The 16,795-nt window shown below is 44.2% G+C and overlaps 1 protein-coding gene across 1 annotated transcript; it reads right to left on the bottom strand.

Annotated features, from left to right (window-relative positions):
• Nucleotides 1-6,549: 6,549 nt before the first annotated feature.
• On the bottom strand, nt 6,550-8,712 carry ATOH1 (atonal bHLH transcription factor 1). The gene has a single exon (XM_032331263.1). The coding sequence runs from the start codon at nt 8,560-8,562 to the stop codon at nt 7,489-7,491; it is 1,074 nt and encodes a 357-aa protein (XP_032187154.1). The 5' UTR covers nt 8,563-8,712; the 3' UTR covers nt 6,550-7,488.
• Between the last annotated feature and the right edge of the window lie 8,083 nt (nt 8,713-16,795).

Genomic DNA, 16,795 nt, shown 5'->3' with positions numbered 1-16,795 from the left:
TTATCTCTGTGTATCTTTCATGGTGCTTAACCCCAATGCCATTCTGCCATCACTACTTACTAATTGCTCATTCATTGATGAAGAGAAGGGGGAAATGGGGAGATATGAATGAGAGATGGTTGGACAACAGTTTGGAAAGAATAAAAGAATTAGTCATCAAAGGAAGTCATGCTGCTTCATGAGATTATTGGCATCTAAATCATAAAGTTGGCTTTCTCTGTATCTTCTGATTATCATTATCAACACAAGGGAACAACTATTCCTTCAGTCAGGTTATAGGTGGCTGACCTTTCTACTGAAGTCCATGGTCCTCTAAATGCTTCCTGCTGGAGTTCTTACAGTGATATGACTTAGCCTACCTACCTTAAACCAGCGGTATCCTGACATCCTGATTCTGTCCTCTGTTCTCTTAGAATTTGTGTAGCATGAGAAGATTCCCATTCCCTACTTTTCTTAAGTATTCATTGGTTATGATTTGGCTTCTCTCACCGAGCCGGGGGTGAAGGTGTTGGTACCTGAATGCTGCCCTTCTACCTCCAAAGGTAGCTGGTATCACCTTAGAGTTGAGACTCCTCAGGCCTAAAGCATATTGTCTCAGGCACCAACAACCTGAAAGCAACCAGGTCAGGTTCATGGGATCCAAGAAGCTAAGTTGCCTGCTGCTCTCTTCTTGGAAAAAATGACTGAATTTTATAAAAGAAGGCAAAAGGGGATTATAGATATCTCCTGCTTTTCGAGGGGCCACGTTAGGACACCTGTTTTATGAAAGACCTACATTAGTGCTTGTTTCTGCTGTCCAGGGCAATCCAAAGAGGATTTTTGAATTTACTAGCTGTTGTGGAGCCAGCAGCACACCCCCAGCAGCGATAGTGACATTGCCTAGATCCTTCCCCAGGAATTACACAGCATCTCAGTGTCTAGTTCTGTCATAGTTCTGAACTGTATCTGTGAGCACTGGGGCTTATCTCAATTTCTTTCATGTATCCATTAGCAAGATAAGAAAGGTTATTTTGGGGGCCTGGGAATGCTCAAAAACTTCTCTATGTAAATTAATGATAATTGCTTCATTGATTTATGCCATTTTGGCTTATGAAAGGTTTCACAGGAATGCTCCACTTTCAAATAGCAGGGGAAACCTGCATTAGCCAGTATCCGTTTTCATAGGCAATCCCAAGAAGATGTCTTACAGGGACTCCTTCAGCTCAATACTTTCATATACAGTCTTGGCTCCATTATAGTATAATCTTGGCTCCATTTGCAGTATAGTCTTGTATAATCTCCAGTATAGTCTTGGCTTCATTTGCATCAGATTCCTCTAAGAATGCTGTATGCAGACTCCTGGCATTTTTCTTTGACCCAGTGAATCAACATCTCTTGGGTTATAAGAAAATGTAAAGAAAAATGTCCTGCATATTGCCACTAGGTTGTTTCCAGAAGCAGATACGTGTTATTGAAAATGAACTGACCTTCTACCCTCCTGGTCAGCTGGTGGCCAGATGTTTTCAGATTTCCCCTAGTCTTGTGGCCTTTAAGATAAAAAGACCACAAATGGTGGCTACTCCTTCCTCAAATGCTACCTCACTCCTGTCTCAGCCAGAGGATCCCTCCCAATCCGAGCCCTTTCCTCACCAGCACCCTAGTGCCAAGAGTTTGTAGGGGAAGGAAAGTAGGAACAATTGTGAGGAACAGTCTCTGGAAGAGACAAATTCGTGGCCAGTGGCCCAGAAGAGCATGGCATCTATTGGTTTGAGAAGTGCTAGGACAGCCACCTCAGGTCCTAGCTCCCACCTTCCCTCCTCATCTGACTGTAGCTGGGCCTGGTCAATGGGCTGGTCATCAGAACACCTTTCCTTTTATCAGATCTCTTATTTCTTCCAACAGAATTAAAAAAAAAGTTTATAGCAGAGAGCATCTTGTTTTTCATCCCTATAGAGGCAACGTCGGGTTTCCCTGGGAAAAACTGAGAACTTGGAGCATGGGCCTGACGTCTCTGCGGATGAAGCAGCAAAAACGCTATTTCATTTGCTTGTTTGTTTCAGACCGGAGAAAGCAGGACTAAAATAGGGAGTGAAAGCCTGGGATATCGAGAGGCCCCAAAATCTTTGTACAAAAATGCTTAATTTTGCTTTTCTTAAGGAGCTAAATGAAAGAGAAGTTGTACACGCACGTCCCAGCCCTGAAACAGACAATGCCCCGTGCACTCATTTCAATCAACGTGTGAATGCTAAGAACTGTAACACTATCCAGCTACGTATAGCCTGTCAAATATTTTAGAATAAGGGAAGGGCTGAAGAACTGTATCTGTGGCCAGAAAGAGGGAACGCATCTTCCGCCACAGGCTCTGGGCCTGGCAGTGGCGCGGGTTGGCGGGGATCGCGTTTGCAGGGCCCCTGGACGGGAAGATGCGCCCGCTCCTTGGTCCTGGTTCACTGCCTCAGGTGCCTCATCCCCACCCCCCCCGCCCCCCCGCCCCCAGCCCAACTTTTCCTTAACAACCCCGCAACTCTCCCGCCGCCGCCTCCTCCAGCTTCCCCTCCCCTTGGCAGTGCCGGGCTTTTTCCTTTGCGCAGCTTCTTTTCTTGCCGGGCTGGTTGCTGGGAGGTGCAGTGGGCAGTGGCGGCTCCCGCTGCGAAGCTGGGGGAGGAGAGGGGCCCCGGCCAGCCACGGAAGGCGGCGAGAGTCGCTCGCTTCTGTGAGTTCTGCCGGTGGGGGGCCGAAGAAGGCTGTCGACCAGGAGAAGGCCGAGGTTGAGGAGGCCGGGGAGGGGTGATGATGGTGTTAAATGTGGCCGCGCAGCTCCCCGGGGAGCTGCCTGAAAGAAGAGTGCGCTCACCAGCTGACAGCGCGTGCTCCGCTCCAGACGCTCGGCACCGCGGCCAGGAGCCTCTGCCAGCCCCTCTATTGTCAGCCGTTCTCTAATTAAGAAACACTCACATTACGGCAAACCACCCCCACGCTTCTTGGTTCCTGTCCTTTTCTTTATCTTCCCCCGACGTCTCTCCTCCCCTAACTCTCCCCTGCGTCCCGGGATTTAACCCATTCTCCTCTCCGTTCGCCTATCCCTGTTAGAGGCCTAGCGGAAGGGAAGCCACCTCCAAGGTTGGCGTCTGGGATTCTCTGCTCAGCCCCGGGGTGAGGGTGGCTGGTGAGAGTAGAGTCAAAAACAGCGAGGAAACTTACACCTTTATTACGTGCCCACCGTCCCCTTCTCCCCCAGATCTCCCGCCCCTTCCCGCAAAAACAGTTGCAAATAATGTAACTGCTAGACGTCATGTTGAACACTCACCAGTGCTGCTTGCTGGGTTTCCCAGACTGCAATTGACAAGTCTAGATTGCAATTGACAAGTAGGTCTGCTACTTTTCGTTTCCAAATCTGACTGGGGTTTGAAACTGCCATGACAAAGTTGATCATCTCTTTCTTGAACTGTCTAATGAACTGAGGAGAGAAATAATTCCCAGATAGCCTTTGATAAAAGACTGCTTGCTTCGTTCAGATTTCAATCACTAAAATCAATTGAAAGGCCTAACGAAAGCATTGGTCCTGCGTTAGTTAAGATTATGGAAACTTAACTCTCCCTCCGTTTTTCTTGTTTCACTGGACTCCCAGTTAACAATGTCCCACAGAGAACATGTTTGAACTTGCCAGTTGCCAAAAATAATCTTTCTTCAGCTTTCTACAAAATCAAGTAAGTTTCCCAAAGGGTGGTGAGCCAAAAGCCTTCACGAATGAAAGTGGTGCGGTAGAAGGCAAAGACAGGATATAAAACAAGCTGTTTAAAGGACATAAAACTCTAGAAAGCACCAAGCAGTGTCGCAAAAGACTAACCCGATTTATCTATCTTCATTACTTGAAGAAATGCTGCCTCTTTGTTTGTTTGGGTGATATTAAGCATGCTTAACTTGCACACATAGTTGATTCCTTTGCTAGTATCTTGGATACTTGGATCTGACTTTGGAAGGTAGAAGCTAATTGCTAATAATGGAGAGAAAGGAACCAGTCAGCATGGCAGGAGTGGTCTGGCATATGGGGAATGAGCGCTCAGAAATACTCAATATTCAAGTTTCCAAAATATTAATGAGATTATAGCAACCTGCAGCTATATGTTACAGCTTGTTAATGGAGTGTAAGAGAGCGGGCTGCCAAACGTTTGTTATGCAAACTCCATAGCAGAACCCTAAGATGGAAGTGTGATTGTACATCTCTTTCAAAGAAATGCCAGCATAAAAAGAAAGAAATAGAGTGTAGGCAAGAAAAGAGGTTAAAGTCCTCATTTGAACTTTGAGCACTCAATTTACACAAGGCGGTTTGGTTTTTTGTGCATGTCTTGATGAGAATTCGCTCTCACTCTTCAATCAGAGTGATATAGAATTTCCAATCTGATATTCTGTCATAGCTGTTTTCTCTTGAGAAGACATGTAAAATGACTTCCTTAAATGAAGCTTGCAGCATCTCTGATTCATGTATAATACCCCTAACATTTAAAAACATAAATATCTATCTTTGTGGTTCAAGAGAAAACCCTAAATATTTGCCTAGCCCTAACTCTTTTCCATGGATTTTCTTAGAGAAAAAAGTCTGTGGGCACATTGACTTAGTGGATGGGAATAATTACAGCCAGTCTGGATATTGACACTTTGTGATTGTATGACATTGGGGCCAGTTAGGGGCAGCAGTTTCCTTATTTATAAAAGATGGGAAGGACAATGTTCTTGATGTCATTTCTATTTTGAAATTTCTGTAAGTCCATGAAAAGAAAAAGAATAGCTTTGGAGGATGATCCCCCGCCCCGGGGTCAACACAAAATGAGCATACATGGTTTTGAAAAAATGAAATATAGGTCACTTTCTCGGGAAAAAAGAATCACAGCTTTAGGTTTTTTTTCCCCATCTCGACCTTACCCAACTCAGATTCATAACAGGTCAAATAATTCTAGGTCGTTTTCTCTCTCTGCCTCTACACATGTATAGAAACACACCAAGCCAAATAACTATGAAAATACGTGTGCGCTCATCCTGCAAAGTTGCTGTGTGTCCATGCCTGTTGAATTTACTTACTGAGAGCGGAATGGAAATGTGTGAGAAGCAATCGCTTGATTTATTCAGCAGCCTGAAGATTCCTGATGTTTATCGTGAGCACGGCAAACTCAGCGGTGCAAAAGGTTATCTAAGGGACAGGTGCATTGTTTCTGCCCCTGGAAAGTGTCGGGAGCTACCGTTCACTTCTCAGAGCTGGTGGAGTTTCTTGGCTTCCCTGGAGCGTCGAGCTTCGGCTTCAGCTGAAAGCCATGGAAACCCAGGTGGTCAGTCAAGAGCTAGTTCCGCAGTGCCTCACTCCAGATCAGAACTGAGCCCCTTCGCGCGTTACTTTACTGCAGAACTAGTTTGTGGCGCTCTCCCCTTTTCAAGGTGCTGGAGGGAGAGGATGATGCTGGAACGCTTAATTTAACTTTCTCTGGCTACCCCTCCACCCCCCCTGCTTCCTTGTTCTCATAATTTGATATCCTAATGAAGACACAAAATATAAAAGATTTGACTTAAAATCAACTTTTCAAATTCAGCGATGTTTATCCTGTGGAAAGTCGCCCAATCTATAGTTTAACAAATAGTTCTACTCTCACGTTTGACGAATACATTTTTAAAATTCCTCTTTCTACCGTCTCTACACACGCACTATATTTGTCTTCTCAAAATCTTTGATCCTGACACCCAGAATAGGCTTTTCCTTGGTGAGGACCCAGAGGGTGAGAGTGGCTGTACCGTTTAGTTTCTGCAACTGCCTCAAAAACAAAACAAAACAAAACAAAAAAACATTTTCTACATAGGAACTAATTCAGAAAGACAAAATAAAAGCAAACATTATCTTCTATAGTGGAATAAACAGAATTGTTGGGGGGGGAAAGCAGGGGAGGGCAACAAATTCCTAGGGCTTTTAATTTTTGAATTAGGGAACCCCATGCCCTTTCCCCTTGTTTTGTCCATTGTTCTTTTTTTTGCTCCAGACTTCAACTTACCCATATCGCGCCACCCCCACCCCCCACCCACCGAAGGAAAGAGAGGGAGGGAGGAAAGGAAAGAAAGAGAGAGAAATTGAGAAAGCTTGCGCTGTGTGGTTTTGACCTATGGCAAAAGCCTTCAACTTGGCTAAAGTTTTTGTGAAGTGGGACTAAGCAATCTTGGTAAAGTTCACTACTCCTGGTGAGGTCTTAGGAGATCTGAAACAGGTGCATCCCCTTGCAAAGGCTGTTGGGGCCAGCAGTGAGGAAGACTAGAAAGATCCAGGCTATCAAAGAGGTAAAATGGTTACAGATTTGGGGAAAATTTTTACCTAACAACTTACTGACGTGATCGCTCAAAGCTACAATGTTTATGATAGACTTTTTCTTCAGAACTCTTAGATTCGCATTTAAAGGAGGACTAAGTTCAAGTCTTCAAGGTCATTTCAAAACTTTTTAATGCTTATATTAGAATGGAATAAGTGACAAATACAGTTATTTCCATGTTTATTTTTATCACTTGCAAAAGAAAATACATAAAACAATGGCAGTTGGCTTTGCTAAATTAAAATAAAATGATCTCGAGTAGAAAAATGTAAAAAAAATGAATCAAGATAAGTAGAAATGGTAGCAAACAATCAATAATAAATAAGTTTCCTAACATTAACAAAGCAAAGTAAAATTGACCAAATGCTTTGACACTACTGGATTTTTTTTTTTAATTTTAGTTTTTTAAACAAACATTTGCAAAGAAGTTAAGGATTATAAGTGGCCGTGTTTGAAACAACAACAACGATAACAACAACAACACAAAACTGGTCTGCAATTGGCAGTTGAGTTTGTCCTGAAGCCGCAGCAGCAGCGGCTAATAAAGTGCGTGCGTCAAGTTTCCTAAAAGACGCCAACATTATCGCTATCCGATATACATACTGGGTATGTTTATACAATATATAAACCTAAGAGTTCCCTGTTTTCTAACGTTCCATAGTCAAAAGTTATTCACTTTGGAGCCATTAACTTTGCGTTTCATGATACATTTTGAGAAAGTATTTCGGAATACTAATTCTCCCACACGTGAGAGCGCGCAACCTACAGGGATGAATGCCCAGGGCATAAAATAAATTAAAACACAAACCAGCGACAGAGAAGAAAATGCGACGTTTTAGCAGCGTATTGGCAGCAGGGAACTAGAGAAATGATGCCATATTTGGGTACATATAATTATACCTATCTACCTACAGGGGGAGAGGGTGGGAGGAAATAACAGAACTTTAACAGCAAGTTTTCATTAATATGGATCATAGGAAGTTTGAAATAGCGGCGGCTTTTGCAAACCATCAAATATAGCTGCCATATGAAGCCAAGTCGTTGCTAAACAACGACAATCGCAGAGCAAAAATTAAAAGGGTGCGGGTATCTTTAACCATGGGGCTTTCAGCTCATTGGGCAAGGGCGATTTTGTTTCTGTCTCAGTTTTCAGGTTTCTGTCACCTTCCTAACTTGCCTCATCTGAGTCACTGTAATGGGAATGGGGGGAAAACTCCCCGTCACTTCTGTGGGATCGGGGCGAAGTTTTGCTACTTTCTTCCTGCACTGGCTGCAGGATGCCCCCCGGCAGTGAAGGCGACAGGTTCTTTTGCGCCATCATCGCCGTCAGGGCGCTGTCCTCGAAAGTCGAGAAGTGCAGAGAGTCCAGCTGCACCGAGTATCCTCCCGCGGAAGCCGGGGCGGAAAATCGAGTCCGGCAACTTCCAGGCGGCGTAGGCCGCTGGCCCCCTCCGGAGGCTGGCTGGGCCCCCGCTGCAGTCGCCGTGCCCGCGCTGCCTTCGTAGGGGGCGGCGGCGCGAAGGTGGTGATGGTCGCTCTTGCAGGATGCTGGCGGCGGTGGCGGCTGCTCCCCGCCGCTGGGCGTTTGTAGCAGCTCGGACAAGGCGTTGATGTAGATCTGGGCCATCTGCAGGGTCTCGTATTTGGACAGCTTCTTGTCGTTGTTGAAGGACGGGATAACGTTGCGCAGCTGGTCGAAGGCGTGGTTCAGCCCGTGCATCCTGCGTCGCTCCCTGGCGTTGGCCGCCAGGCGCCTTTGCTTCTGCACCCCGTTCACCTGTTTGCTGGAAGGGGCGCGCTGGCGGCTGCAGCCCAGCTCGTCCACTACCACCCCGCCTTTCAGTTTGCACAGCTGTTCCCGCACTTTCACTGGCCCAGGACTCTTGCTGCCGCTACCGCCGCCGCCGCCGCCGCCGCCGCTCCTCCTCACCAGCTCCCCCCGGCCGTCTGCCTCCTCCCGGGGCGCCGCAGCCTCAGAGGCACCCAGCTCGGGGGAATGCAGCAAGTACTGGGCGGCGCGTGCCGTGCAGATGCCCTGCAAAGTAGGAGCCAGCCAGGCGCGTGGGTCGGTGCTGTCCAGGAGGGACAGCTCCGCCGGGTAGACGGGATGCTCTCTCGTCTGCAGGGTCGCAGGTGGCTGTGGAGGCGGCGGCTGCGGCAGGTGGTGAGGCTGGGGATGGCGATGGTGGTCCCCCAACTCCTTCACTTCAGCCCACTCCTCTGCGTGCAGCAGGCGGGACATTGCACTTCAGAAGCTCGGAGGCGCGGGGACGGAGGAGGTACTGGCAAACCAGGTCAACTACAACAAAAACCCTTCCTGGGTCCCTACTGCAATGTCTTATTTTTTTTTTCTCGTCGACCCTCCCCCACCCACACGGAGATCACACACCAGGTCGCGTGCAACGAAGCTTCTCCGGTTGCTGAAGGCGCTGCGCCCCTTTAAAAAGCGGCACGCGCCAGTGTGTCACCCCCCCCCACCCCCCGCTCCTCTCCCAGCCCCCTCCTCGCGCCGGTCGCGTGTCTGCTCAGCCAATGGAGGGCGCCGGCAGGCGCGTGCGAGCAGCCAATCAAAGAGTTTTTACACCCGGAGAAAAGTTCCTGCCTACTCAAGACTCAGGGGCCTGCTCAATGTCCGCCCCCCTCCCTCCTTTCTTCTACCCGCTTTTAAGTTAGTCAAATTCATATGTTAATTGAGGTGTTGTAATTCGACTCCTGTGTTGTGTCACCGCGCCAGCGGCAGGGGTGCGTGAGCGGATGCGGAGCGCACTCTTGGCTGGAACCTGAGAGAAGCTGGGCGCGCCTGGCGCTGGGAGGGCACTCCCGCCGGGGGAGAAGCCCGTCTGCCCTTTGGAACCTCCAGACTAGGATCGCAGCTCCCACCGTTTGTGCCCAAATGTGTAAAGTATCTCATGTATATCATCTATGTATGTATATATAAGTCGTTCATAATACATGTTCATAGATATAATTGCATAGATATATAATTGCTAAGTGAGACCCACTACTTAAAATCAAAGTCAGAATGGAAAAACACACACACACACACACACACACAAAACAACAAACCAACAAAACCCCCTGTCTCAGAATACACTTCTTAATTTTCATCTCTCTCTCCAGATCAACTTCAGGTAACCTGGTAAAGTTGTGGTACAATGATAGAATGCACTAAATTTCATATTCCCCAGTTCTCTCAGTGCCCTTCTCACAGCAACCCGGCCAAGAGGACTGTAATCTGCTGGAAACTCTGCTGAGTGGCTGTAGGGCAGGGATATTTTGCATTTTCAACACCCACAGTCGGACTCCTTACGAAATGCGGAGCCAGGGAAAAGTGCCCAGAGAAAAATGAAAGACGGCTGTGTCCCCTGCAATTCTGAACCTTTTCAAGGTACAGAATCCCAGAGTTACCTACCCTTCTGCTTCGGGAGCCCTGGGTTTAATACGGCGCGTGGCTTCTCCCGCAAACACCCAGAAAACCACAGCCTAACGCACTACACATCCGCCTCCGCTTAGTTCTGGGTACTCTCCCCCAGCATCCGCTATTCCCAACCCCACAAGCACCACCGCCAGCCACAGAGCCAAACCCCGGGAGGTTCCGGGCGAAGCTGGGACGCTGTAGCTCAGGTGAGCTTCTTGCTCCCGCCCCTTAGCCCAGACCTCTCGAATTCACAACAAAAAGCCAATCAGAAACACCCTGGTCCGGGGACCGCCCCTGCTGGTGTCTCACGACGCCACACCTCGCGGGGCGCAGGAGTGGGACGCAGCCGGTGGGTGCCAGGGCTGCTTTCTACTTGAGCAAGGAGTTTCTTGCTCTAGAAGAGACGGTGAAAAGAAAAGCCAGAAGAGAAAGCTCACTGGAAGCTGGTTTTTCACGGCACAGAAATGACTGAAAGTTGTTCTTGCTAGTATTCACAGGGACTCGATCTAACGTGCGATTTAGAACTCCTTGGACAGAAGAATTTCTGGGCACGTGTATATATGCAATAATATAATGTATATACAGTGTATATATATACTGTATATTTATATAATATACACATATATGTATAATACATACATATACACACTATTTTATTTATTTATTTACTTACTTATTTAAAAAAAGATTTTATTTATTCGCAGAGAGAGCGAAAACAAGCAGGCAGAGAGGCAGGCAGGGGTGGGGGAGCAGGCTCCCTGCTGAGCAGAGAGCCCGATGTGGGGGGGCTCAATCCCAGGACCCTGAGATCATGACCTAACCTGAGCCCAGGGCAGAGGCTTAACCCACTGAGCCACCCAGTTGCCCCTGTATTATATTTAAATATGCCCATACATACTGTATTATGCCTACATTTCCTATACTATATACTACATACTATATTCTTATATAGCTGTGGAAATTATCTACGTCTATCTTCATCTCTATAAAGGTACTGAAGGGTAGAATAGAGTGCTAATTCTGTTTTTCCTTCAACCTTGTTTGCTGGTATTTAGGGACAGTTCTTGGCCGTCAGACCTTAAGAGGCAGAAGGATCAGAGCTGGATTCATATGTAAATGTTTAGATTCTGCTGAAATAAGTATGTTCAATAAGATATGCAGAAACAAAAGCAAAAACAGAAAAACCCAAACTTAATCTGAAAACAACTGCTGAGAATAAAGAAAATGTGTAAAGGGAAGGTCATCTAGCATCTTTTTTGGGAGAAAATTCTCCAATTTTTTGGTGATTGGACTGAGTACTATGGGGATCAACCAATGATGCTTTTTCTATAAATTGTACTGCCATCTAAAATTTGGTACTTCAGGGGTGCCTGGGTGGCTCAGTGGGTTAACGCCTCTGCCTTCGGCTCAGATCATGATCTCAGGGTCCTGGGATTGAGCCCCGCATCAAGCTCTCTGCTTAGCAGGGAGCCTGCTTCCTCCTTTCTCTCTCTGCCTGCCTCTCTGCCTACTTTTGATCTCTGTCTGTCAAATAAATAAATAAAATCTTAAAAAAAATATGTGGTACTTAAAAAAAAAATAATTGCGAATAGCTGTGGGTGCCAAATTACAACTTTCGGGAAAATGACGACCCATCTTCTATACAGGTATGGCAATGTAAGTGACTACAGCCTGGCAGGATCAGTTGTTTATATTGCATTTTATGCCTTACAGGTCCCAACTATATCAGCTGAAAGTTACTCCCTCCACATAATGTCACTACCAAATATGTAGGATGGTCCAATTTTCCCTGGACTTGCATTGTCCAAATGTTTTGCTTGTCTTTAGATTTGACTACATAACCACCAAATATTCATTTCCCTCTGCGTTTAAACAGTATTATGGGCTGTAGACAAGTATTTATCAGATACATAGAATATTGATCCTAATTTGCTAGCTTTGTACATAATGATTAGCCTTAGTGCTTCTTGGAAGCAAGCCTCAATGTTTGAGTAAATTAGAGTGGCCCAACAATGTGAGAAGCTGTAAGATTTTTTTAATACGTTGTAGTGAAATACATTCTTTTGTGTTTGGAGTAAACAGGAAGCTATTTTCTTTGCTTTGCCTTGCCTTCCTTTCTCTTCCATTAGGTGAGGCTGAGGAAGCTAGGCATCTGAGCTGGGAAGGGGAACACAGGGCCCAGGGCTGGGTGTGGGTGTGGGGGTTGGGGTTGGAGCCTGAGAAGTGTGAGCAGGGTGCCCCTACAGAGGGTTTGTCACATATGATGTCAATCATCATGTAAGGCAAGTGTATGTAGGGGCTGGATGGTAGTGCTTGTGTGTCCATGGACAGCCGGATTAGTGGCATAAGGAAGGATTAATGAAAAAAGTAAATATTTGGGAACAATCAGAATAAGTTTTCTCATTGTCATAGAAAGGAGTTACAAATATTGAAATGGAGAAAACTATGGTGTTGGATTCAAATCGGAGATTTTGATATAAATTTATTGTCTTTAATATATGTAAATAGATGACAGAAATCAACAGATAGGAATATGAGGTGTGTGTTTACATATATATTCTCTAGTTCTTTTTGTTCTCAGGGCCTTGGATCAGCAATGAGCCTATCTAGTTCTCAGATTTTAGTTTTTAAATAAAATTGTCCACTAAAGGGGCACCTGGGTGGCTCAGTGGGTTAAAGGCTCTGCCTTTAGCTCAGGTCATGATAGCAGGGTCCTGGGATGGAGCCCCATGTCGGGCTCTCTGCTCAGCGGGGAGCCTGCTTCCCCTTCTCTCTCCGCCTGCCTCTCTGTCTACTTGTGATCTCACTCTGTCAAATAAATAAAATCTTAAAAAAAGAGAGAGAGAGACACACAGAGAGAAAGAATATCAAACAACCCAAACTGAAAGAACTTTTAGAAAATAACCTGCCTATAAATTTTGAAAGCATCAAGATCATGAAAGGCAAAATGCCCTGGGATCTATTCCAGACTAGAGGAAGATAAAGAGACATGATAATAAATCTGATGCCTATGTTGTCTCGTTTTCTAATAAAGAGCATCGTTGGGAAAATTGAGAAAATCTGAATGGTGTGTGAGAAATAGATGGCAGCAAAGTTAATTTCCTGATTTTTGATGGTTTGTTATGGTTATGTAAAAGAAGAGAAGGTTCTCCTTTTTAGGGAATACTCACTAAAATATTTGGGGATGATGGAACAGCTTACTCTCCAATAGTTTAGTAAAAAGCTTTTTTGTACTGTGCTTGCAACTTTCTTGTAAGTTTGAGATTGTCTCTAAAGAAAAGTAAAAAAAAAAAGAAAGAAAAAAACCCCTCAAACTAGTAGGCATATTTACTTTGTTCTTGTCTGGAGTTACTAATTCATCTCAATCCAAGCATTATACCACAGTGTGTTGAGGCCTGTAGTTACTGCTGATGTTTTAAGTTAAACTGTACTCTGCCTACCCACAGCCAAGTATGTTTCTAATGCGCTTGAAAATTCTTAGGTTTTAATGACCATTCCATTCACAAGAACTCAAAGACTATTTTCAAGAGGAGCCAAAAATTGAATATTAACTTCAAATGCATTCTCTTACAGGGTATTTAAAATAAAAATTTCCTGGTCATGATGAATTCTCCTAGGCAGTGTTCGGATCGGGTTACAAACAAACAAACAAACAAAAGAAACAAATACCCCCACCCAAATGGATTGTTTTCACCATTGGTTGTAGACTTACCTTAATAATAATTGGCAATTTTGGGAAAGAATTACACATTTATCCAATCATTCTGTTATGAATGGTATTTCAGAATAATCAAAGAGTCTTACTTTAGTTCATCAGGAAAATTTCTTTTCGGAATATTTCTATCTGATAAAGTAGAAAAATAGAAAATTAAAAAAAATCAATTATTTGAAACCCCTAATAAAAATTTCTATTTAGGCAATCATTTACAGTGAAGGAGCAATTAGATCAAAGTCTGTTGGGGAATTTTACAACAGAGGAGTCCATCTGTCAATGTGAACCCCAGTCATCAAACTTAGTAACATCGTTTAGAGTAGAAGATGCTGATATTATGTGCTTCCCGGTTTCTTCATGAATTACTAAGTACACAGACCCCCTATGAAGTATTGTTTATAAAAGAAAAAAAATCTGAATTTAAGTAAAGCTTCAGTACAACCTCCTATTTACGCGAAATGGGGGGATACTATATCAGGTTAAATGACATCACGAGAATGCAAAAAGCCAAACCCTCATCATTTAACATTCTACAGAACAAATGTTCAGTTTCAACAAGTGCGTGACATGAGGAAGGAAGGAGGGAGGGGAAGAAGGATTGCTCTTCATTAAGATAGTCTTACGAGGGCGCCTGGGTAGCTCAGTGGGTTAAGCCTCTGCCTTCTGCTCAGGTCATGATCTCAGGGTCCTGGGATCAAGTTCTGCATCGGGCTCTCTGCTCTGCAGGGAGTCTGCTTTCTTCTCTCTCTCTCTGCCTGCCTCTCTGCCTACTTGTGATCTCTGTCTGTCAAATAAATAAATAAAATCTTAAAAAAAAAGTTAAAAAAAAAGCTAGTCTTACAATATAGTACCAAAAGCAAGTGTGGATCTCGTTTCGATTCAGATTCAACATTAAAAGGGCTTTTTTTATCCATTCATCTGTTGATGGACATCTAGGTTCTTTCCATAGTTTGGCTATTGTGGACATTGCTACTAGAAACATTCGGGTGCACGTGCCCCTTTGGATCACTACGTTTGTATCTTTAGGGTAAATACCCAGTAGTGCAATTGCTGGGTCATAGGGCAGTTCTATTTTCAACATTTTGAGGAACCTCCATGCTGTCTTCCAGAGTGGCACAATGGAATACTATGCAGCCATCAAAAGAAATGAAATCTTGCCATTTGCGACAACATGGATGGAACTAGAACGTATCATGCTTAGCGAAATAAGTCAAGCAGAGAAAGACAACTATCATATGATCTCCCTGATATGAGGAAGTGGTGATGCAACATGGGGGCTTAAGTGGGTAGGAGAAGAATCAATGAAACAAGATGGGATTGGGAGGGAGACAAACCATAAGTGACTCTTAATCTTACAAAACAAACTGAGGGTTGCTGGGGAGAGGGGGGTTGGGAGAAGGGGGGGTGGGGTTATGGACATTGGGGAGGGTATGTGCTTTGGTGAGTGCTGTGAAGTGTGTAAACCTGGCGATTCACAGACCTGTACCCCTGGGGATAAAAATACATGTTTATAAAAAAATAAAAAATTAAAAAAAAAAAAAAAAAGAAACCACAACGGCAAACACCCACAAACACAAGTTCTGACCTAGAAAAAAAAAAAAAAAAGGGCTTTTTTAAAAAGACAGTTGATAAGATGTGAATTTGAATTCAGTATTATGTGATACCAACGAGTTATTTTTGCTTTTCCCCATTACGACAAAGACAGTGTCATTTCTAAGAAGTCGTCTATGCCTTAAGAGCCACACACAGATGTTCGTAGGGGTGAAATAATGTGAGGCCTGTGATTTCCTTTCAAGTATTTCATCATCATATCAACAATATGAAAAAGGAATAATGAAGTGAACATAGAAAAATCTTAACAATTATTGGCTTTGGGTGAAGTGAAGATTCATGAGACTAGCAGCTCTATTTGCACCGGAAATATTTACAATAAAGACTTTGTAAAAATTCCAATGGCTTTTCACTATTTATTACATAACAGCCACATGGCTTAGTTCAGCTTTAAAATCCCTATTATCTGGTCCTAACCTATGTTTCTAGACTGAGAGTTCCTTCTTCCTTTTGCACAGTGTTTCTTGAACTGTATTTTAAAGATTATCTGCCTGCATGAGAATCACTGGGGGTATTTATTAAAATACTAAATCACCTTTGTCAAGGGGGCCCAGAACTTGTAAACAGATAAGGACTTTTAGGGATTCTTAGACATGTCTTGTCTTGAGAACTATTTTTCTAGAAGTTTTCCTATGTTGTATTTGACTACTTTATTTATTTTATTTTTTTTAAAGATTTTATTTATTTGTTTGACAGAGAGAGATCACAAGTAGGCAGAGAGACAGGCAGAGAGAGAGAGGAGGAAGCAGGCTCCCCACTGAGCAAAGAGCCTGATGCAGGGCTCGATCCCAGGATCCTGGGATCATGACCTGAGCTGAAGGCAGAGGCTTTAACCCACTGAGCCACCCAGGTGCCCCTATTCGGCTACTTTATATTTCTGAGAACATGTATTGTAATTTCTGTCACCACAAATGCAATAATCCCCAGACACCCATTATTCAGTTTTACTTACTAAAGTGTAACCCAAGATTCAAAGTCTAGATCAAATGCCACCTCCTCTAGGAATTCTTCCTTTTTGTCTCTAGGTCCACCATTTGTTCTTCAGCAAGGAGCTGAAAGCTCATGTCTTTGGGTCACTTCACTCGTAGCTTGTTGGAGAAGTTCAAAATTGCCTCATTATATAATGTGCCTAAATATACCCAAGGGTCTTTGACCACCAAGAATGGTCAACTCCTTCACAACTGTACAATATCTGTATTTGTTATCTATTGCTGTGTAATAAATTCCCCCAAACTTAATGATTGAACAACAAACATTTATTATATCATGGTCAGTGGGTAAGAGATTCTGATGCTGCTTAGCTAAGAGGTTCTGGCTCAAGGTCTTTCATGAGGTTTTAGTCAAGATATCAGCTCAGGCTGTAGTCTGAAGGCTTGACTGGCACTGGAGGATCCACATGACTCATTGACATGGCTGGAAAGTTAGCCCTGGCTGTTGGCAGGTAGCTTGTTTCTCACCATGTGGATTTCTCCATAGGTCTGTTTGAGTGTCCTCAAAGAATCCCTAAAAGTGCTTATCATCTATTTAGCAACTGCCGTATGCTAGAGGAAGTGACTGAAGGGAGAGAGATTCAAGCTGCACTATATTTTGCATCTACATCCCAAAAGCATGCTGTGTCATTTCTACCATATTCTAGTTATTAGAGGTGAGTTGCCAAGTCAAGACCACACTTAATGAGAGAGCAATTAAGTCCTGAATGGAAGGGAAAAGAATCAAAGAATCTGTGAATGTGTG

This window comes from Mustela erminea, chromosome 2, assembly GCF_009829155.1.
Source record: "Mustela erminea isolate mMusErm1 chromosome 2, mMusErm1.Pri, whole genome shotgun sequence".
Classification (NCBI taxonomy): Eukaryota; Metazoa; Chordata; class Mammalia; order Carnivora; family Mustelidae; genus Mustela; species Mustela erminea.
The sequence above is the reverse complement of the archived record's forward strand: the minus strand, read 5'-3'. Positions and strand labels throughout refer to the sequence as shown.

Excerpts from the sequence above, each read along its gene's own strand:
- ATOH1 (XM_032331263.1), bottom strand. The coding sequence starts at position 8,562 with ATGTCCCGCCTGCTGCACGCAGAGGAGTGGGCTGAAGTGAAGGAGTTG.